At 42.4% G+C, this 22,204-nt stretch overlaps 1 protein-coding gene across 2 annotated transcripts in view; it reads right to left on the bottom strand.

The window, feature by feature from the left end:
- LOC309553278 (patatin-like phospholipase domain-containing protein 6) overlaps positions 1–22,204 on the bottom strand; it is a 108,242-nt gene that overhangs the window by 7,116 nt on the left and 78,922 nt on the right. The window contains exons 25-32 of one of the 2 annotated variants that reach the window (XM_082254283.1): positions 22,054–22,123; positions 21,677–21,793; positions 21,429–21,577; positions 18,429–18,581; positions 14,704–14,820; positions 10,275–10,368; positions 7,537–7,604; positions 3,309–3,374 (exon numbers count right to left, since the gene is read on the bottom strand). In XM_082254283.1, coding sequence (XP_082110409.1) covers positions 3,318–3,374; positions 7,537–7,604; positions 10,275–10,368; positions 14,704–14,820; positions 18,429–18,581; positions 21,429–21,577; positions 21,677–21,793; positions 22,054–22,123 — 825 coding nt within the window. In that variant the 3' untranslated portion in view covers positions 3,309–3,317. Of the gene's footprint in view, positions 1–3,308; positions 3,375–7,536; positions 7,605–10,274; positions 10,369–14,703; positions 14,821–18,428; positions 18,582–21,428; positions 21,794–22,053; positions 22,124–22,204 lie in introns of both variants that reach the window. The other variant, XM_082254284.1, reaches the window with a different exon arrangement.

Genomic DNA, 22,204 nt, shown 5'->3' with positions numbered 1-22,204 from the left:
AGGAGGAGGAGGAGGAGGTCGCCAACGCAACCAGGGCACCGCCAGCACCTCAGAAGGCAGGGTTAGCATGGCCGAAATGTGGAAAAGCTTTGTCAGCACGCCACAACAAACAGCAGCACCAGCAGCTCAGATGGAACGTCTTAGCAGGAGGCAGCATTTTACCAACATGGTGGAGCAGTATGTGTGCACACGCCTACATGTAGTGAATGACGGGTCTGCCCCCTTCAACTTCTGGGTCTCCAAATTGGGCACATGGCCTGAGCTTGCCCTTTACGCCTTGGAGGTGCTGGCGTGCCCTGCAGCCAGTGTATTATCTGAACGGGTATTTAGCACGGCTGGGGGCGTTATAACAGACAAGCGCAGCCGCCTGTCCAGAGACAATGTGGACAAGCTCACGTTCATTAAAATGAACCAGGCATGGATCCCACGGGACTTTTCCGTACCTTATGCAGAATAGCAATGGATACCGACCTTACCCACCCATTGTTCCATTTTTGCTCTTTCTCACTCTTTTGGGGTGTACCCTCATTTAAAATTTGTGAAAAGAAGCAGTGTTGGCTACCTCGTCCTCCTCCTCAGGGCCAGATTAATGTAGGGGCTATTGGAGCTGCAGCTCCAGGCCCCTACCTTTTATATAGGCCCCGGGTTGGCCATATTCACTGTTACCGCTCTTCTGTCACTTGTAAACACAGAAGTCTGGCTTCTATGCTCGCTTCCCCAGGCAGCACCCTCAGAACCTCCCCACACAGCGTGAAGGCCGGACAAGGAGGGACAGTTGGCGATGCATGGATGTGTTTATGGGCTTCAGAGACAGCATCCCATGTTGAATTAGGCATGCATGGCTGCACCCTTCCTCCTCTGGGTGCATGGCAAGGCACGGCCCTAAGGCCCTTCAAAATCCTCAGCACCAAGCCCATGATGCTGTTAATCCGGCCCTGGTCCTCCTCCACCGCCGCTTCCACCTACACCGCCCATAGGTGTGCGCAGCCTATTGCATTAAGGTGTGCACCCCAAAGTTGAAATACACATGCATGTGTTTGCCAGCAGAGAGAGTAATGTATCGGGGCCATGTACCTGTAGGCAAGGAGAAATAGAGCAGAGCAGGTCCCAGGGAGATCTTTCCCATCTCCTCACTGGCAATGCTATGTGCCCTAGGTGATTAGGGTGTGCCCAGGCACACCCAGCACACCCTGTGCGCACGCCTATGTCACCGCCACATCCACCACCACCTTAACCTCCCTCCTACTCCATATGGGCCTCGTCCTTCAGAGATGAAGAAGAACATTGTTTTATTTTTCTGTTTTTTTTTGTTGTTTTAAGTTATTTCCCTATCCACATTTGTTTGCAGAGCACTTGCCATGCTCTTAATTACGTTTTGCTGCCATTTGCAGCACTCTAGCCCTTTCCTTTGGTGTTTTAGAGCCATTTTAGTGCCTTAAAGTTCGGGTCCCCATTGACTTCAATGGGGTTCGGTGTCCGGGAAAAGTTCGGTAAAAGTCCGGGACACGGACCCGGACTTTTTTTTAAAGTTCGGCCGAACCCGTCGAACACGGACATCTAGGTGTTCGCTCAACCCTAGTCTTGAAGAATCCAGTGGTTTCCTGTTTGCTGTTCCATCCCCTATCACAAGGCCATAATTAGGTTATGGCAGTGTTTCTCAGCTCCGGTCCTCAAGGCACACTAACAGGCCAGATTTGCAAGAAAACTGGAATACATCACAGGTGATATAATTTGCTGCTCAGTGATTGCAGTATTCTAGTCTGCATCTCCCCAAGGTAATACTTAATCTGGCCTGTTAGTGTGCCCTGAGGACCAGAGTTGAGAAACACTGGGTTATGACACTGTTGAAGCTAATATCCCCAATTATTTACATATTCTTCATTATTGAGAATTTTAGGAGTGTGACACCACCTTTACAATGGAAATGAGAATTCTGGTGGGAACATCTTACTGCTCAAGTTCTCTAAAGACATAATATTCTAGCATGTGAATAAGCCTGCTAAACAGTTTTGTGTAGAAGAAGCCTTTACAGTGGACCGCTATTCATATTTTAAAGTATGCTTTCTGGGATGAGTGAATGAACGGGGCTAAAGTACCCAACCTTCCTGGAGAATGTGTAGCCTCTAAAGTGCTGGTGACATATATGAAGACCTAGGCCTTGGTCATGTGATCTCTACTGTGATGTAGAGGAGGATCAGAGTTCAAATATGCTCATCTACCTTTACAACAAATTGACTGGATATGACCAAGTGCATGATTGCCAAGTGCATAAGCCTTCAACCATGGGTAGCTGTGAAGAACGCCTTGAGCAGCATTTCCTTTAGTAAAGGTAAAATTGTCATTCCTTCTTCTACTATTTGGTATCCATTTCAGCAAGCCTGTTAATTCAGCTGTATGTTTATATATTAAAAAAATACCTGCTTTAACATTCGAAGGAATTGCATGAGGACTCGAGGACATACAATGCGATTAGAGGAGAAGCGTTTTAACCTCAGGCAACGAGGAGGGTTCTTTACTGTTAGGGCTACAAGATTGTGGAATTCTCTACCACAAGAGGTGGTTTCTGCGGGTAGTATGGTGGCTTTCAAAAGACTCTTAGACTTACATCTCAAGGATCAGGACATTAAGGGCTATGTGAGATGATTACAGCCACACACACCTACACAGGTTGAACTGGATTGACTATTGTCTTTATTCAACCTCACCTACTATGCAACTATGTAACTATGTAATATATGGATTATAAGTATTTTGAAGCTGAACTAAGGGATATGCAAATAGTATCTACATACAAGAGAAAGTTGTATTCTTACTTGCATCTTGATGTGCTTTGTGCATTTCTTCTAGATCAGGAAATATTCCTGCAATAAGACCAGTCACTGCTGCTCTCTCTTCTTGTGCATGGTGACTGGTCTTGTATCTGCTCCTCCCTAGTTTTCTGTAAGCAACCCATAGTGGAAGGACATGTAAAGTCCCTCCCACAGCTCTGCTCTCTGCACAGGTTATGTGCAGCACAGTGACGATGTCAATAATTCTTTTTTAAGGCAATAAAAGAGATTTCAAGGGCATTTTGTGCAACAAAAAAAAAAAAGTTGATTTATACCTTTTGTGGTTATTTAGGAACATATTTAAATAAAAGTTTCTGTGCCTAACGTTCAGCTTCACATGGAACAAATTAAACTTGTCTTTAGCAATCACAAATTTATACAGATGAAATGGAGGTTTTTACATCTGGCTAGGGTCCATCTATAACCTCTAAGTTTTACTATACATGCCAAAATTGTATCATCATTACAGTAATTGCTTACAGATATGATTCAATAAGGATAACTGGAGGTTAACCATTGTTTTATTCGTAATGTCTTCTCTTCATCCTAAACAATGAAAAAGAGCAGAATTAAATTAAAGTAGCATTTATAGGGATATAAAAGAGAAATAAAAGCCTCCACCGCCCTAAAGTGAACCTATCAGGTCTTTAAAACTCAGCAAGCTAGAAAACCTATTTTGCTGCCAGTAAGTACATGTGCGAATTTTCAGTTCTATCCCCATGCAGCGAACGCCATGTAGTGAACAAACCCACAAGGCTGAAACGCGCTTACATCTGCTGTCTGTTACTGTGTCTTTTATGGAGAATCATTACATTTTGAATATGTTAAAGAGCAAGCAAGGAGTTGCAGACTATTTTTTATCATATCCTGATACAGTCCCTGGATTCCAGCCCAGGCTGTGTATAGGCCAAGACTTCAAAATCGCACATAAGATCATTGCTATGCTAAGCCCCACTGCTGATACTCAGCAATCCAGTAAAAGAATCTCAGTGGCCAGCAGAGGCTCTGGTACTGAACTATACTAATCCGATATTCAATTTTACCAAAGGTGGCATGCTACCAGATGGATCCTTTTTTTTAGTAATCATTAGTACCCACAATTTAAGTTGACTGTAAATTGTTAAAATCCACCGCACACACTAGAGGACAGACCTCACACAGGAAGCTAATGATCTATGCCTCTCTTGTTCTACTGTATTCCTCAGCACCTATAAAGTCATTATTACAGTGCCTTGAAAAAGTATTCATACCACTTAAAATTTTCCACATTTTGTCATGTTACAACCAAAAACGTAAATTTATTTTATTGGTATTTTATGTGACCAACACAAAGTGGAACATAATTGTGATATGGAAGGAAAATGATAAATGGTCTTAAACATTTTTTACAAATAAATAACTGGTAAGTGTGGCGTGCATTTGTATTCAGCCCCCCTTACTGTTATACCCCCTAACTAAAATCTAGTGGATCTAATTGCCTTCAGAAGTCACCTAATTAGTAAATAGAGTCCACCTGTGTGTAATTTAATCTCAGTATAATACATCTGTTCTGTTAAGCCCTCAGAGGTTTGTTAGGGAACCTTAGTGAACAAACAGCATCATGAAGGCCAAGGAATACACCAGACAGGTCAGGGATAAAGTTGTGGAGAGGTTTAAAGCAGGGTTAGGTTATAAAAAAAAATATTCAAAGCTTTGAACATCTCATGGAGCACTGTTCAATCCATCATCCAAAAATGGAAAGAGTATGGCACAACTGCAAACCTACCAAGACATGGCCATCCACCTAAACTGACAGCCAAGAGGCCCATGGTAACTCTGGAGGAGCTGCATAGATCCACAGCTCAGATGGGAGAATCTGTTAACAGGACAACTATTAGTCGTGCACTCCACAAACCCAGCCTTTTTGGTAGAGTGGCAAGAAGAAAGCCATTATTAAAAGAAAGCCATAAGAAGTCCTGTTTGCAGTTTGCGAGAAGCCATGTGGGGGACACAGCAAACATGTGGAAAAAGGTGCTCTGGTCAGATGAGAACAGAATTTAACTTTTTAGCCTAAAAGCAAATTGCTATGTGTGGCGGAAAACTAACACTGCACATCACCCTGAACACACCATCCCCACCGTGAAACATGGTGGTGGCAGCATCATGTTGTGGGGATGCTTTTCTTCAGCAGGGACAGGGATGCTGGTCAGAGTTGATGGGAAGATGGATGGAGCCAAATGCAGGGCATTCTTACAAGAAGACGTGTTAGAGTCTGCAAAAGACTTGAGCCTGGGGCAGAGGTTCACCTTCCAGCAGGACAACAACCCTAAACATACAGCCAGAGCTACAATGGAATGGTTTAGATCAAAGCATATTCATGTGTTAGAATGGCCAAGTCACAGTGCAGACCAAAATCCAATTGAGAATTTGTGGCAAGACTTGAAACTTGCTGTTCACAGATGCTCTCTATCCAATCTGACAGAGCTTGAGCTATTTTGCAAAGAATGGGCAAAAATGTCACTCTCCAGATGAGCTGGTAGAGACATCCCCAAAAGGACTTGCAGCTGCCGTTGCAGTGAAAGGTGGTTCTACAAGGTATTGACTCAGGGGGGCTGAATACAAATGCATGCCACACTTTTCAGATATTTATTTGCCACTTTGTGTTGGTCTATCATATAAAATCCCCACAAAATACATTTAGGTTTTTGGTTGTAACAAAATGTGGAACATTTCAAGGGGTATGAATACTTTAGGGCACTGTATATACAACCATACAGTTTCTAACTGGGCTTTGCGTATGTAAATAAGTGGGTCCTCAGCACATACAACATTGAGTAAAAGAATGAGTGCACAAGAACCAGTACTGATCATCTGCCCTGGTGTGTAAAGTGTAATCATTTAGAGATGTGTTATGGGCCATACACACTATAAGATTTTCTGAAGACTTTTTCCTTTAGACTTACCAAAACCATATAATATGAGGTCAGACCTAAACACTTTCAATTTGTATGCAATCAGGCCGGCCCTTGCACTACACAGAAAAGGTAAATCTGAAGGAAATCTGACAACAAAAGTTGTATAGTGTGTATCCAGCTTTAGGCTATGTATAAGGTAATCACTAAACATTTGTAGAGACAAGGTGAAGATTAGGAAGTCCAGGAAGAAGTTGGCGTTAGGGTAGTCATAAATAGCCCAGTATTAACCAACAATGTTTCTGATTTTAGGCAACACATGGGATAATTAGGCTGTTTCTAACCTGCTGAAGAAGGACATTGACCACCTCGAGTGGATAGATGCGCTTGTAGCACCCTCCAATGTAGGTATTAGGTAATATTTATAGTGGGCTCTGTCTTCTTATCAGCAAGGCCATGTTTTCAGCTAGGCTGGCATGTTTTCCCAGGTGTGCCTGATGTGTTGGGGAGTCTCCCCACTGTATCCCAATGAGGGCTCTCATTGGGCAGTGGAGGAAACCTGACCAATAACACACCAGGGCTTGTATCCATCCTGGAAGGGCAGATTCTGCCGCACAGCATTCTGGGAGAGGGTATAAATCTATGGGGAGTACATGACAGATTGTCTTTGGCGGGAAGCAGAGTCCCAGGAGGGAGGTGACGGCTGTCTCTCCTTCTGTCAGGAAGGATCGGGTGTCCAAGGCGGCTTGCCTGAGTGGACACAGGGCTGAGCTGAGCTGCAGAGAAGGATCCAGGTGTGCTGAGGACCAGCGGAGCATTGGGGTCGAGTTTCAGGAAAGCATTCTGAGTCGTGAGTACTGCAAACTGCCCCTGGGGGTCTGCCTAGCAGAGGGGACCACTCTGAAAATGTTCAGAGGGATCCAGGAGCTAGCTAGCAGGAATATAGTAAAGGGGGTGCCAGAGATTACCCTGAAGAGTAAAGGGGGTGCCAGAGATTACCCTGAAGAGTAAAGGGGTGCCAGCGGTTGGGCCCTGAAGTCTAAAGTGTTAAGTGTTGCAGCATCATTGCTAGTAGCTACCTCAGTCAGAGAAGACTACAGGAAGCAGTGCACAGGACTTTTGAGCTGTGAGGAAGCATCAGAAGTTTCAGTTCACAGACAGCAAGTCAGATTTACAAGCGCCAGTAAGCGTTGGTCGGCATTCAGCCGGCGCCAAGACAGCGCTAGACGGCATTTTTTCTTAAGTGTCCCAATTCTGTAACTAGTTGAGCCAGGTGAGTATCCCACTCATTCCCTTCTCCCATCCAAGTTCCTACAATAAAACTAAAAACCAAAGATGCCGGACTGTTTATTGTCTCAGATCTCACACTTGGGCAATAAGCTTAAATGTGCTGTTGGTGTTAAAGGTAACCATGGCAGACCCATATCCAGCACTGATGCTGGAAATACTGCTACACACTCATTACCAAATTGTTGGAAAATCCTTGGGAGTGGGTCCAGGGGAGAGTGAAGGAGCAAAGCATGGCCTTGTGCTCTATATATTTCAGTGTGTTCTAGAGCTCTGATGTCTCACATTAGGATGTGCACTAGATATCTCCAGGTCATCATCCATTGCTCTTAGACCTTCTATGACCTCTGTCTATTGCTATCTATATATCTATCTATCTATGACTCTCAGGCAATCTATCTCACTAACTCCCACCTGTGGCCTCCCTTGCAATACCTAATCATATGCAAGATATCTGATTGGTTGGAATATGTTTTTCTTTATTATGTTTTTAAATTAGTCTTGTGTTGGATAGAAGAATATTTACTTACTGTCTCGCATGCTTCACTCCTGTATTTTGTATCAGTATCAGGCTTGTCTTCACTTGCAAAGAACTCCTCTGGAATCACAAAAAGTAACAAGGGTGTAACTCTAAGTATACCACACCAACAGAGGGGAGCTAGGACTGTCTAGCGTAGTGATTCATGCAGGTAGCTGTACCATTTGCCAGATGAATTTGGATAAGGTTAATGTACAGTATATAGTTTGGTAACCTGTATACAACTGTAAAAATAGCAGTTTTGATTATGTACCAGTGGGGAAACTGTCTTTAAGAATAGAGAAGTTGAGTAAACCCTAATGGTTTTGCTGTGGGACCTTAGCACACAGTTACAGCCATAAGAACAGAGGAGGGGATCTTGCCTCTTCCCCGTTTCACATTGTGTTGCAAGGGCTTTTTGAAAGGAGAAGAGGACAAAAAGGGACGGGCGGCCAATGGAATCAATGTACTTCAATGTATTGCAATATTGGAGCCAAGGAAGTTAACTCCTGCAGAGCCAGAAGCAGAGCTATGATCACTGCAGGGAACATTTCTACATGAAGGAGCAATGAACGGAATGTGGGATACATTTCATTAGAGGTAATTAATTTTACTGAACCTATAACCCAGAACTTCAGCTTTAAGAAGAATATGGGAACTGCCAATTCCAGAAATATTAGTTAAGTAGAGCCTATGCTGATCCTCTAGCTTCATTACTTTCTCAGGTATTGGCCTGAAACAAAAATGCAGATCAAAAGTCCTTATCTACATACTTGCTCTGGTTTTGTGAAGTAAAAGCAGGGCCATCTTTAATATTGATTGGACCCTGGGCAAACATTTTCTTGGGCCCTCCAGAATCCACTTATCAACTATTTGCGGGCAATGCAGGCTCAAGGGGAAGCTGCCTTGGGCCCTACAACAATAGAATGTGTGTCGGCAGATAAGAACCATTTGGCCCATCTAGTCTGCCCAATATATCTGAATCCTATGAATAGTCCTTGGCCCTATCTTATATGAAGGATAGCCTTATGCCTATCCCATGCATGCTTAAACTCCTTCACTGTATTTGCAGCTACCACTTCTGCAGGAAGGTTATTCCATGCATCCACTACTCTCTCAGTAAAGTAATACTTCCTCATATTACTTTTAAACCTTTGCCCCTCTAATTTAAAACTGTGTCCTCTTGTGGTAGTTTTTCTTCTTTTAAATATGCTCTCCTCTTTTAATTGATTCCCTTTATGTATTTAAAAGTTTCTATCATATCCCCTCTGTCTCTTCTTTCTTCCAAGCTATACATGTTAAGGTCCTTTAACCTTTCCTGGTAAGTTTTTTCCTGCAATCCATACACTAGTTTAGTAGCTCTTCTCTGAACTCTCTCTAGAGTATCTATATACTTCTGGAAATATGGCCTCCAGTACTGCGCACAATACTCCAAGTGAGGTCTTACCAGTGTTCTGTACAGCGGCATAAGCACTTCTCTCTTTCTACTGCTTATACCTCTCCCTATACATCCAAGCATTCTGCTGGCATTTCGTGCTGCTCTATTACATTGTCTTCCCACCTTTAAGTCTTCTGAAATAATTACTCCTAAATCCCTTTCCTCAGATACTGAGGTCAGGACTGTGTCAAATATTCTATATTCTGCCCTTGGGTTTTTACGCCCCAGGTGCATTATCTTGCACTTATCCACATTAAATTTCAGTTGCCAGAGTTCTGACCATTCTTCTAGTTTTCCTAAATCCTTTTCCATTTGGCGTTTCCCTCCAGGAACATCAACCCTGTTACATATCTTTGTGTCATCAGCAAAAAGACAAACCTTACCATCGAGGCCTTTTGCAATATCACTTATGAAGATATTAAACAAAATTGGTCCCAGTACAGATCCCTGAGGTACCCAACTGGTAACATGACCTTGTTCTGAATGTTCTCCATTGACTACAACCCTCTGTTGTCTGTCACTCAGCCACTGCCTAATCCACTCAACAATATGGGAGTCCATGCTCAATGACTGCAGTTTATTGATAAGTCTTCTATGTGGGACAGTGTCAAAAGCCTTACTAAAATCTAGATATGCAATGTCTACTGCACCTCCACCGTCTATTATTTTAGTCACCCAGTCAAAAAAATCTATAAGATTTGTTTGACATGATCTCCCTGAAGTAAACCCATGTTGTATTTCATCTTGCAATCCATGGGATTTAAGATGTTCCACAATCCTATCCTTTAATAGGGTTTCCATTAATTTGCCTACTATTGATGTCAGACTCACTGGTCTATAGTTGCTCGATTCCTCCCTACTACCTTTCTTGTGAATGGGCACGACATTTGCCAATTTCCAATCTTCCGGGGCGACTCCTGTCACTAATGATTGGTTAAATAAATCTGTTAATGGTTTTGCCAGCTCACCACTAAGCTCTTTTAATAATTTTGGGTGTATCTCATCAGGACCCTGTGACTTATTTGTCTTCACTTTAGACAGCAATCTTAGAACGTCTTCCTCTGTAAAGACACATGCATCAAACGATTCATTAGTCATCCTTTCAAGTGGAGGGCCCTGGGCAGCTGCCCCTTTTGCCCTGTGTAAAAGACGGCCCTGAGTAAAAGGATCAGCATGACTGCCAGGCAGCTAGCATTTGTAGAATATGTCAGAATAGCATACTCCATGTTTTTCTAAGAAAAAGTTTTTAAAGTGAGAACTGAGTTAATTTGTAGGCTATGCAATTATGTCCTCTATTGTCCATTTCTACTCACCAGTTTTGTGACTTGGAAAAGTATGTTGACTGCATGCAGGTTCAATGCGAGACACAATTTCTGCCAGGTCTGTGAAGCCAGGTGACCCTCCAGTCTGCATACAGTGAGTAGAGCAAAAGTATAACACTTGTGAAATCACTCAACTAATATTCATGCAATATACAGGCAAGCATGGCTGTTCCTATACTTGACTGAAATATTCTCCTGTATCTGCAGTTACATGTCTACAAAAGGGTGGAACTTTAGGAAAAATGGATAGGGATTAAAGTGTCTGCAGGAGATCTTTATAATAAAAGCACAGCCCCAAGCATGCGCCTGAACTCTCATCAGAACAGCTAATTGTACCCCCTTAGTGCTGGTCGCTGAAAACCATGACAGGAGTAGGGTTGCCACCTCATCCCTCAACCAGGACACACATTAATTACACAGGTTCTGTGGCTGATTAAGGTGGTATTTAAACTCACTAAGGGCTCTTTCACACTAGGAGTGTGTCAAACGGACTCCGTTTATCTCAGCGGGGGATCGATCCGCCAATCCCCTGCTGAGCAGAAGGATGACAGCTGTTCTCCGCATTGTGTGTGGAGACACAGCTGTCAGGTCCCCAGTGCTGTATCCTGGCCTAGGCCAACAAGGCCCAGGCCTAGGGCGGCACTTTGCAGGGGGGCAGCAAAAAAAAAAAAATATTTCATTATCCTATTATTCCTATTTATTATACAAATAAGTGAAATAATCCTATAACTACAATCAGTGGCAGCAAACACAAGTCCAAATATCCTAAAAGAGTAATCTTACTAATCCCATGACATAAGGCTGTACTAATGGGCACTGATAAGGCTGCACTGATGGCCACTGATTAGGCCACACTGATATGCTGCACTGATGGGCAGTAAAGAGGGGGCACTGATAAGGCTGCACCGATGAGGCTGAACTTATGGGAACTGATGAAGCTATGCTGATAGGCACTGACAGACTGTGGTTATGGTCTGTGGTTTACAGATGACAGGGTGGGTCATAAAAAGGAAAGGGTGTGACCTTTACAGGAAAGGGTGGGTCATATAAATTAGGGGGTGCAGAAGTTTAGTCAGGCCTAGGGCAGCACAAAACCTAAATACACCACTGCAGGTCCCCATGCATCTATATGGGGGAATCGGATGGGAACGGACCGTCTGTCCATTCTCATCCGATCCGATCTGCTGGACGGATGGAAAATAGGGTTTCCATCCGTCCAGATTTGACGGATCGGATGTCAGCGGACATGTCTCCGCTGACATCCAATGCCCCATAGACATGCATTGGGGGCCTTTCAGATCCGCCAAAAAAACGGACAGGCGGATCTGAACGGTCCGCCTGTGTGAAAGGGGCCTTAGGGTCCTTTCACATGGGCTTTTCGCACAGGTGGACTCAATCCTCCGATCCCCGCTGAGCAGGCGGAGACAGACCTGTCAGATCCCTGCTCTCCTCTATGGGAGATTGGATGAAAATGGATCGCCTGTCCGTTTTCATCCAATCCTATCTGATCTGATCCTCCAGACAAATGGAAAATAGGGTTTCCATCCGTCTGGATTTCACGGACAGGATCGGATAGCAGTGAGTGTCAGCGAACATGTCACCGCTGACATCCGCTGCTCCATAGAGGTGCATGGAGCATCCGATCAGGTCCACCTGAAAAACTGATAGGCGGACCTGATCGGAAAGCCACTGTGAAAGGGGCCTTAGTGCCTTATGTGCATTATATTAGCCTTAGAACCTGTGTCATTAATATGTGCCCTGGTTTAAAGGGATGAGGTAGCAACCATAGGCAGGAGCACACAGTGGGGTTGATTTTCTAAAACTGAAGAGTGCAAAATCTGGTGCAGCTCTGCATAGAAACCAGTCAGCTTCCAGGTTTATTTTTGTCAAAGCTTAACTGAACAGGCTGAAGTTAGAAGCTGATTGGCTACCATGCACAGCTGCAGCAGATTTTGCATTCTCCTATTTTAGTAAATCAACCACACTGGGTCCTGCTAAAGCTGGATACACACTATACAATTTTCTTTAGATTTACCAAAACTATATAATATGAGGTCAAACCTAAACACTTTCAATTTGTATGCAATCAGGCAGGCCCTTGCACTACATAGTTGAAGGTAAAGCCCCGTACACACGTACTGATCGTCGGCCGAACGATCGGCCGTCTTTTGTCCAGGGCTGTCGTGTCTGTTGAAAACTGCAAAAGACTGCACACGAATTTTGTCGGCCAACAACAGCCGACTGCAGAAGTGATGTCATGTGATGGTAAACTTTCCTTGTCTTTTTTCTATTCCTAGCATGCCCAGTCTTGCTAATCTGCTGTCTGTCGGCCGAAATCTGTACTGACTGGCGAACAATCGGCCGTTCTGGTGAAGGCCAACAAATATTTTAAAGTCTGCACGACAGATTCTGTTCGGCCGAAAATGCGCTGTCGGTTGTCGGAAGCATCATACTAACAAGCCTACAATCGGCCGATCGGTCGGCGGCCGAATATTTACGGCCGACAATCGGTACGTGTGTACGGGGCTTAAATCTAAAGGAAATCTAACAACAAAAGTTGTATAGTGTGTATCTATCTTTAGACTATGTGGATGCATGTGAGCCTCACTTACCTCATGACAGTAATGTACATATGCCCTTTTCTTCTCTAATTTGTGCATGTCTGTATCATGCTTTCCTTTTAAAAACAAACCGTTTTACGTTATAAGATTAAAACACACACGTTATCCTGTGATTGCATAATCTCTCTTATCTCGTTTAGCTTTGCCAACAGCTATAAAGTGAGGGCCCTTTTAAACCAATTAATTTGATTTTTATTAAATCAGGTAGACCATCATACAACTTAATAAATTCATTCGATTGTACCATTCAGCATAGCCTCCACTGTGTAGGCTTTGATGTACGCTACATACCACTTCACTTTGCACTATATGTTAAACTCAGGACTACTTCTGAATATATGCTGTGCTGTACGTTGCATGCTATGGACCACTTTATTTAATAAGCTATACATTACATTCTATGGACTAGTTCATTCTGTATGCTGTGCAGTAAGTTACTTTTTTTTCATTGGAATTCCATCCTGTTTTATGAAAAAGCCTGTTCTTAATTGTTTATATTGGTAGCCAGGTGCCTGCTGGCTAGACGAGTGCTCGGATTTACCCCGCTCCCTGCTGCTGTGAGTACTGGCAGAGCTGCGCTCTCGCTGGTTGTGTGTCCCAGCCTGCCTGTCTCCTTTTCCCCACTGTTGTACTGAGGATCAGGCGGCTGTGGGAGGAATCTTCCACCGGCTCCTTCTGCCTCCTTCTTTCCCTTCCCTCGTCTGAGGATGATGCATCAGAGGAGGACCATGGGAAATGTAGTTCTGTGGAGGAGTACTGCACTGTACAGTGGAGGAAGTTTGGACTTCAACTCCCAGAGTACCCTGCAAACAGAGGAGGAGAGAACTGAGAGTTTCCCAGGTAAATGTGTGGAGGTCTGGCAGACAATACGAGAAAACCAGAGCGTGCAGGCCTGTTGCTGTGCATGCCTACACTGGGAGAGAGCCTGGTGAGGGCCGGAGTATCGAGGACTGAGCCACACAAAAAGTCTTTGCTGTGCTGAGACCAGAGCTGGGGAGATCTGCTGCCATGTGAGTGACTACAATAGAGAGAGCAGAGCTTTGTGGGGACCTGATCATGAAGACTGAGCCACCATGGACAACAAACCGCCAAGTCTTCTGGACCAGAACCGTTGTGTACCAGGAGTGGTGAGCAGAACCCACTGTGCTTACCCCATCACTGTCAGCATTTTAATGCCAGTAGGAAACTGCCCTATTTGCCTAGCCTCCACAAAATTTGCTCACTGCCTGCAGTTAAGGAGATGGTTGCATGTGCATCACTGTACACACAAGCCCCAATGTTAGCCGGCCTAAATCTGTTCATCAGGCACCAGGTACTTTACAGCCAGTCCCAGGGGTACCCCTCTCAGAAACATGTACGCCCACCCACTCTTAAAGATGAATGCTCAGAGTGCACTCAGGGAAACTTTTTAAATGGTGTTTGCTAAAAGTTACAGCGAGACTTTCATTTGTGTTACATAACCAGGTATGTCAGAGGGGACAGAACGGTTTACAGAGTTGTGGCAGAAGAGAGAACCCATCATACCAATCGTCTCCTGCGAGGGTAAATACTACATATTGAAAAGCGAACGCACAGCAAGTTGCCTATAAAAACTTGGGCCAACCTACAGACCTTCTCAGAAATAATAACTAAAGTTGCCAGCCCAGGCCAGCATCAGCTCTTTTTACTGGTCCTTATATCTATTTCATTCATCCAGCGAATGTTAGAAAAAAAAATGGAGAATCTGGTTATTGTGTGCAGTTTATATTTCAAAATCCTAATTGGACCTATTAGATGTTTGCTTGTGATGCCATACTTACTTCTCCCTGATGTGGCTGGTCCACCTCAGGGCTACTTTTATCCTGCAACATTTTCTCAATGACGTCACCGCGATTCCATTCTGTGAATATTAGCTTCCCATACTCATAACCCACATCCTGCACCAAAGTCAAAGGAAACAATGTGATAAACAGACCCATCACTCATGCAATACAAAAGAAACTAATGACCCTAGACAATTAAATATTAGATTAAAGGGTAACTCCACTTTCGTGGGAGAAAAAAAATAGCAAAACAATATAGCGTATACAATTGTGACACAAATCATATTGTAATTGAATGTTATTAAAAAATTACCTTTCCTTTTTAATCTGTAGCTGTTGTAATTTTATGAAAATGCAATGCAATATGGCTACCTGGAGCTGTTTTGTACACAGAATGTGTACTGACCACACCCCCAGAAACATCATTTCCTGCTTGTTTGATTGGCTCACTGATTTTCCCAGAAGTCTGCCTAAGATACAAGTCAGATTTCAGGCATCCTCTGCAACAAAAATGTCATCTAAAGGGATGCAGGCCCAGCAGCTTTACTCAACAGAGCCCTGCAGCTGCCACAGCTGATAGATAATTATGAAACCACTCCCATTTGACCCACTCAGCCAAGTGGCACAGAGAAACAGGGATTTATTCAGAAAAACTAAAGGTAGGAATCTGCAACAAAGTTTGGTAAAAATCTTTGTAAATTACATAGATCACCCAGAGGGGAATGTTGTTGTTTTTTTTTTTTTTTTCAACAAAAGTGCATTTACGCTTTAAATAATTCACATTTTATTTCCTCTACAGTCAAGCCTGTGCTTAGAATGAGGAAACATTTATATATTTATAGCCACACATAACAGGAAATAATTTGTGAACACATTCCTGTTTTTTCTTATTACATGGCAAAATTCAGTGCTTGCTAACTAAGTTCAAATGGAATTGGTCATTTAGTAGAGACAATACTACAAATGAGAAGGGTTAAGGCCCGTACACACGTACCGATCGTCGGCATACAAACGTCGGTGGACGAAGGATCTGCCGATTGTACGCGTGTTAGTATGGTGCCTCCGACAGATGTCTGCGCACAATCCGCGGACAAAAGTCTTTCGTGCAAACATGAAAATATTTGTATGCCGACACCAGAACGGACGATTGTTCGCCTGTCAGTACACAATTCGGCCGACAGACCGCAGATTTGCAAGACTGGGCATGCTCAGAAAATAGAAAACACAGGGAAAGTTAACCATAAAGGCCCGTACACACGTACCGATCGTCGGCATACAAACGTCGGTGGACGAAGGATCTGCCGATTGTACGCGTGTTAGTATGGTGCCTCCGACAGATGTCTGCGCACAATCCGCGGACAAAAGTCTTTCGTGCAAACATGAAAATATTTGTATGCCGACACCAGAACGGACGATTGTTCGCCTGTCAGTACACAATTCGGCCGACAGACCGCAGATTTGCAAGACTGGGCATGCTCAGAAAATAGAAAACACAGGGAAAGTTAACCATTACATGACATCACTTCTGCAGTCGGCGGACAAAATTCTTGTGCTGTCCTTGTGCTGTCTTTGCACTTTTCAGCAGACACCGACATCCCGGGGAGAAAAGAGGAACATTTGTAAGCCGACCATCGGTACGTGTGTACGGGGCTTTACATGACATCACTTCTGCAGTCGGCGGACAAAATTCTTGTGCTGTCCTTGTGCTGTCTTTGCACTTTTCAGCAGACACCGACATCCCGGGGAGAAAAGAGGAACATTTGTATGCCGACCATCGGTACGTGTGTACGGGGCTTAACACTATATGTTTTACATTATAAGTAATTTGGTGTGTTTTGGAATTGTTGCTTAAAAATTCCCATTCTTTAGTTTCAATTGAAACTATAGAAAACATTGATTAGACCAGCAGCCTTCATAGTACATAGTCCAAAGGCAAATACCCAATAATAATATAGGTGGAGCTTGACAAGCCAGCATAAAAGTCTTGTATATGTAGTATCCTCTTCAATCATGTAAACAACAACCAAGGTGCCCCAAGCGCTGGCAACCATGACAAGTTCACTATATGATGTCCCCAACAAAATTGGTGCCGCCGTCAGAAAGCAGTACAAAATGACCATCCAGTAGGCAACCAGGGGAGACAGCGCTACACATGTTTCTGTTATCTTGATAGTTATCAGATAGTGCCAGAAACGATAACCAGGGTAACAGTTTATTGTACAATCAAAGTAATGGACACAGGTCAGTAAATACAATACCAGGTTGTTCAGGTTCGGTTGAGACCGGTGAATGGCTGCTGGGTCTGTTCGGCGATCAGGGAACAAAGCCACTGAAGGATGGGTATTGCCTAGAGAACCGAGAGCGGACGGAAGTCAGGCCGGGCCTGCTGGCGCTCCAACGTGACTAGAAACCGACTCAGGGCCCTGGGGCAGAAGTGACGTAGTGGCGACTGTAACTAGGAATGCATAGGTCTGTTGCAGTGCCAACGCATTTTGCACGCATGCGCTTTATCAAGTCTTATTCTTGTATTATATAGGGCAGCCTGGATTTACACATCATGTCTCAAAAAATACACCATTATAAGTGATAAACCAGTATATTGTCCAAACCTTTCCTGCCTCATCTTACCCTTATTATGTATACCAGAAGATAATGGTCTGGTTTAAAGAAGATGTCCTTAAAACCGTTTGTTTTAGGTAAAACTGATGTCAGGAACTTTGTTTAGCACTGGTGTACACACGCAAGGATGAGCCCATAGATCTTGGCGTTCAGCAGCCTATTTAAACCTGAGGTCTGCCCAGCCTTCAGCTCTGATCCTGTGGTCTGTGTTCCTGAAAAACCTGCGGATTTTTCTACTTACCTGGCTACGTCTGATGCTTCTCTTTGGATCTCCTTTGCCTGGTATGTCTGCTGCTCATCTCTACTATTGACTCCAAATCGGACTTCTGACCAGGACTTTGTACTTTGCTGCCAGAACATTGCAAACTCCTGCCTGTCCTCGAACCTGATCATGATTCTGTACCCATCTGCCTGGCTGCTGCTGAACACAGCTTGTGACCTGACTCCATAATGGCACTGGGTGGATCCCTGCTTTTCTAAGCTCAAGTTCATTGCTCCAGCTTCCTGGCAGCTGTGCACCCTTCCGCTGCCCTAGCAGTCCCTGTCTCTATTACCAGGGGTGCTTGGAAAGAAATTGTGCAAGAGGCCACCCTCATCATCCCAGGCTCCACAGTCAGGTACATGACAACTGGGAAAGGTTAGAACCTCTGTTGTAATGCTGTGTTTCCAATTAAAATAGTTTGGTTTCTGTCCCTGTCATTGGAAGTGATTGGAAATCTCACCAATGATTAGAACAGCAACAAAAACATTTTTCATTAGAGTCGGGGAGGGTTATAAAATGTTTATTGTTTTTTCTGCTTCGTCCCCAATATTGAGGGTTCCCTTTACTTCCTGTATAAATGGCGTTGTCAAGGAAAAGTGGAGATCTCCCCAGTGGGGCCACAAACAGATATAAAAATTACGCAGACATAAAAAAAAAAACCTAATCCAAACCCGGCATAAGATAAATAATAGAGCAGTAATTGCTAACCTCTTTCTGAAAATGCTATTTGCCTAGTTGTTTTACTGACCCTCGATAAGCATTTTCAGAAGGAGTTGACTGCAGTGGCAACCCCACATTTTTTTCTCATAACCGTTCCACTTCAAGCACGTTAAATACTTACAAATACTTCCTGAAAGCGTCGAAACTCGGTGGTGCGGAATCGCTGCACTGGGGGACACAGATACTCACAGTACCCACTGAGCTTCACTCTCTGCAGCTGATGGACACAGGAGACATATGACAAGTGTGACTGCAACTCCGCCATGTCAGGGACCTACAAGTGAACAGCAGCGATATAAATCATAACACAACACAAAGAACATCCAACTAAAGGAGACAAAGTAGTTATCCAATAAATTTTGATACGATACAGTCTTATTCAGAAAAGCATAGATAGGTAAAGTCTTGTTAATTATAACAACCGATAATATTTCACAGTTCTAGGATCAGTAAACATAAAGCTGATTATTCCTTGCTACACATCCCACATCCAACTGCTCTTTGTCTGGTTTATACTTAATAAAATAATACCGATATTGTTGTGCCAGCTGAATGGTATTTTTTTTGTGTATAATGCTTGACATGTACAGAGTGGAATTTTTATTTTTTTTTCCTTTCAGATAGATTGGTTATGTTACTAATTTTGTTTCATTGATTCATTTCGGAATTTGTTTAGTTTAGTTTTGTTTCACTTCATTTAGTTTGGTTTAAAAGATGTCTAGCGAATTCCAAACTTTCAGAGAGACTCGAATTTGGATTGGTCAAAAAATGATCGACCGATTAGAATTCTGTAGATAAATGAGTGATAAAAAGGCTCTGGTAATCTTAAGTGTGATAGTCTTAAATTTGTTAATGAAATAAATTATTTAAAAAATGTGGTCTTAATAAAACCTACTAAAAATTCACATAACTTATTATAAATACCAGTGGTACATAAATATACAATATAAAATCGATATTTAAAGTGCAAGTGATATACGTCAAACTGTGCAAAATAGATAAAGTGCTTAGATGTGCAACCACAGGTATATTAAATATCATAAATTAATATACAATAGATAAATTATTAATAAAAGTTGTGACTTCTATTTAAGTGCTTGAGTGCTTTTTAAGGTGCCTATAAATAATTCATAGTCCAAGCCAATTCATGCAAAGAAAACTGGATATATTATTGCTTGGATCTTGAGTGCTTCAGTGATGGGGTGTGTCACTCTTTACTTCCTACCAAATTGAAGCAGGTCGCAAAGACCCCCAACGCCTGCGATCCCTTTATATAGGTGGATCAAACCTTACGAACTCCTCCTTATAAACAGAATTTACTGCTCCTTTCTCCTATTTATCCATTGTTTAGTACTCCTACGGATGAAGGTAGAGCCCACATATAGGAAGACACATAAACAGCCAAAATAGTGTAATACTGTTGGTTTAATTCAGGTACATATTAATTACAACGATTGGCTCCTTACTTTTAGTTGTGCCCTCCTGGCACTGGGCAATTCGCATTGGCTGCTATGGGTAACAGGAAAAACAACTCTGCGAGGATCTGCAGTACCCTCTCTTTGGTTCCTTTCCCCCTTTCTAGTGTGCGGCGGTCGGCGTGCGTCCCAGCCTACGCTCCAATGCTATTACTTTGCTACTTCCAGGTTTAGCAGAGACCACAATGCATTTCGCTATGCTTGTGTCATCAGGCGGTCTCTGCTACCCGGTCTCTCGCCTATAAATATCGCTGGCTCTAGTTCTATTGGCTCCCATATAATACAATCTCTTTATACGTTCCATATTATATAATCTCTGTATTTATATTGCCAATTATTAATCTCTATGCCTAATAACACCATTAAAAACTTGTTTTTATTTCAATATTAAAACTTATCTGTCCTGTACTTTATCAACGCTATACAATACATTCATCCTATTACCCATATCAACCATTACCATTGTCCATGAATAGATAAAATATTTAACCATTGGAGGGGTTCAGATATGAGGAAGAAGTTATCCCAGAATGAGACACTTTGGATACACAGACTCAAGACATTAAAACCTTCAGGGTTAAATACAGATATAGACCTCTACTGCTTTCTCAATAATTTTTAATAATATAATTTTAATAAATTTAAATATCCCTTGCAAGTAAAATAAGTGTTTTAACATAATATAAATTTAAAAAAAATAAAATAATACCTTTTCCTATTCAATTTTTTTTAGATTGGTGATTTTAAGAGAAATATATCTAGTCAGCAAATATTTATATAATAAAAGCCCTCCCATGTATATCTATATAAAAAATTCATGAGGAAAAAAAACCCTTTTCATTAATATCCACTAGAGGGCGAAAAACAGATAATTTTTATAGAGAATCTAAATATGAATTCATGTATATTTTTATATTTTTATTTGTATCATTATAAAATTTTACCTTTGCATATATTTATATTCTTTTATCCTATACCCATATTATATTTTTGGAAATCAATACTAAGTGGCTTTAAATAAAGATGTATGTATCAATGTATAGAAATATTTTGGGGTATATATATAAATAATATTGATCATGTATGCATGGACAATGGTAATGGTTGATATGGAAACAGGATTGAGAAAATACCCTCAGTCCTCCTCTCAGTGAGCGAGGACTGAAAGCATTATATCCTCACTGAGCTCACTGAGAGGAGGCGGGGCAGAGCACGGCCTCAATACACTACATACATACAGCTCACTGAGAGGAGTCAGGGCGGAGGCGGGGTAGAGCACGCAGTACAGCTCATCTCCTGTGTAATAATGCAAGATTTCATGCCATTCCAGCACACACTGCGAAGCGCCGAATGACGTAATCGCCGACCAGACCCGGAAGTGAGAAGAGGATAAATAAAGCAGAAAATAAGGTATTTACTAGCAAAAAAAAAAAAACTTTCCATTGGTAAAAGTCGTTTTAAAGGGGATTACATACATCTATGTAATCCAATTTATTAAAAATGGGTGGAACTCTTCTTTAAGTACAGTAGTGAAGTAGTTCTATTTAGTTACTATACATCTCTGCATGCATACACCCAAACAAAAATAGATAGTAAGATATTGGCATCCCCTTGCATTTATATAAAAAGTTTTTGGAGCTAATTACCTTAACTTTAGCTGCCCAGGGATTAAGGCGATTCCACAACAACCACCAGCCCGACAAGCTGTCTCCATAATTATAAGTATCCCATTCTTCCTGCCTCCCAACATCTACTGCAAGAACAGTGCGGGCCCCAAGAGAATGAGCCACATCCGCTGGGGTGAAAAAAAAAGAAAGAAAGGGAGAACATGAGAAAATAACAGAGAAAGTAGAAGAAACAACATCTGATGATGCAGCCAATATCTCTGGCTGACCTGGGGGGTTATTCACATAGCAACCATCCAACAGGAGATGAGAATCCTGAGGGTCACAGAGTGGTGGCAGATAAGGCGTGTACGAAGTGCTGGCTCGAACATAACGCCACAGGGTACCTGCGGGAACAACATTATCACAATGGAGAAGCAAGTAGGAGCTAATTTATAAATATTAATAATTTAAAAAAAAAACGAAACAAAGGAAATATTTCCGTTGCTTTTATCAATCAAATTCCATGTCTTTTTTATTCAGTAGATGTTAGAGAACGCAAAATAAATAGTAATTGGTGGTTATAGTCAACAATCTTATTTTCCTTTCCTTATTTTTTATCAATCAATTCTATTGTGTTAGCCACCCATGCAGAACTATCTCTCACCTTCTCTATGAACCCTCATTGAAGAGGAGCTGATATCTGTTGTGATACAGAAATACGGTAGCCACAAATCCTACAGAAAAGTGCAGTGACAGATGACAGTATGAATAAAAGAAACACGTAAAAGTGGAACTAAACTCTCTCAAACAACATT

Source organism: Pelophylax lessonae, assembly GCF_965119305.1.
Source record: "Pelophylax lessonae genome assembly, chromosome: 4".
In the NCBI taxonomy this organism is placed as follows: domain Eukaryota; kingdom Metazoa; phylum Chordata; class Amphibia; order Anura; family Ranidae; genus Pelophylax; species Pelophylax lessonae.
The sequence above is the reverse complement of the archived record's forward strand: the minus strand, read 5'-3'. Positions and strand labels throughout refer to the sequence as shown.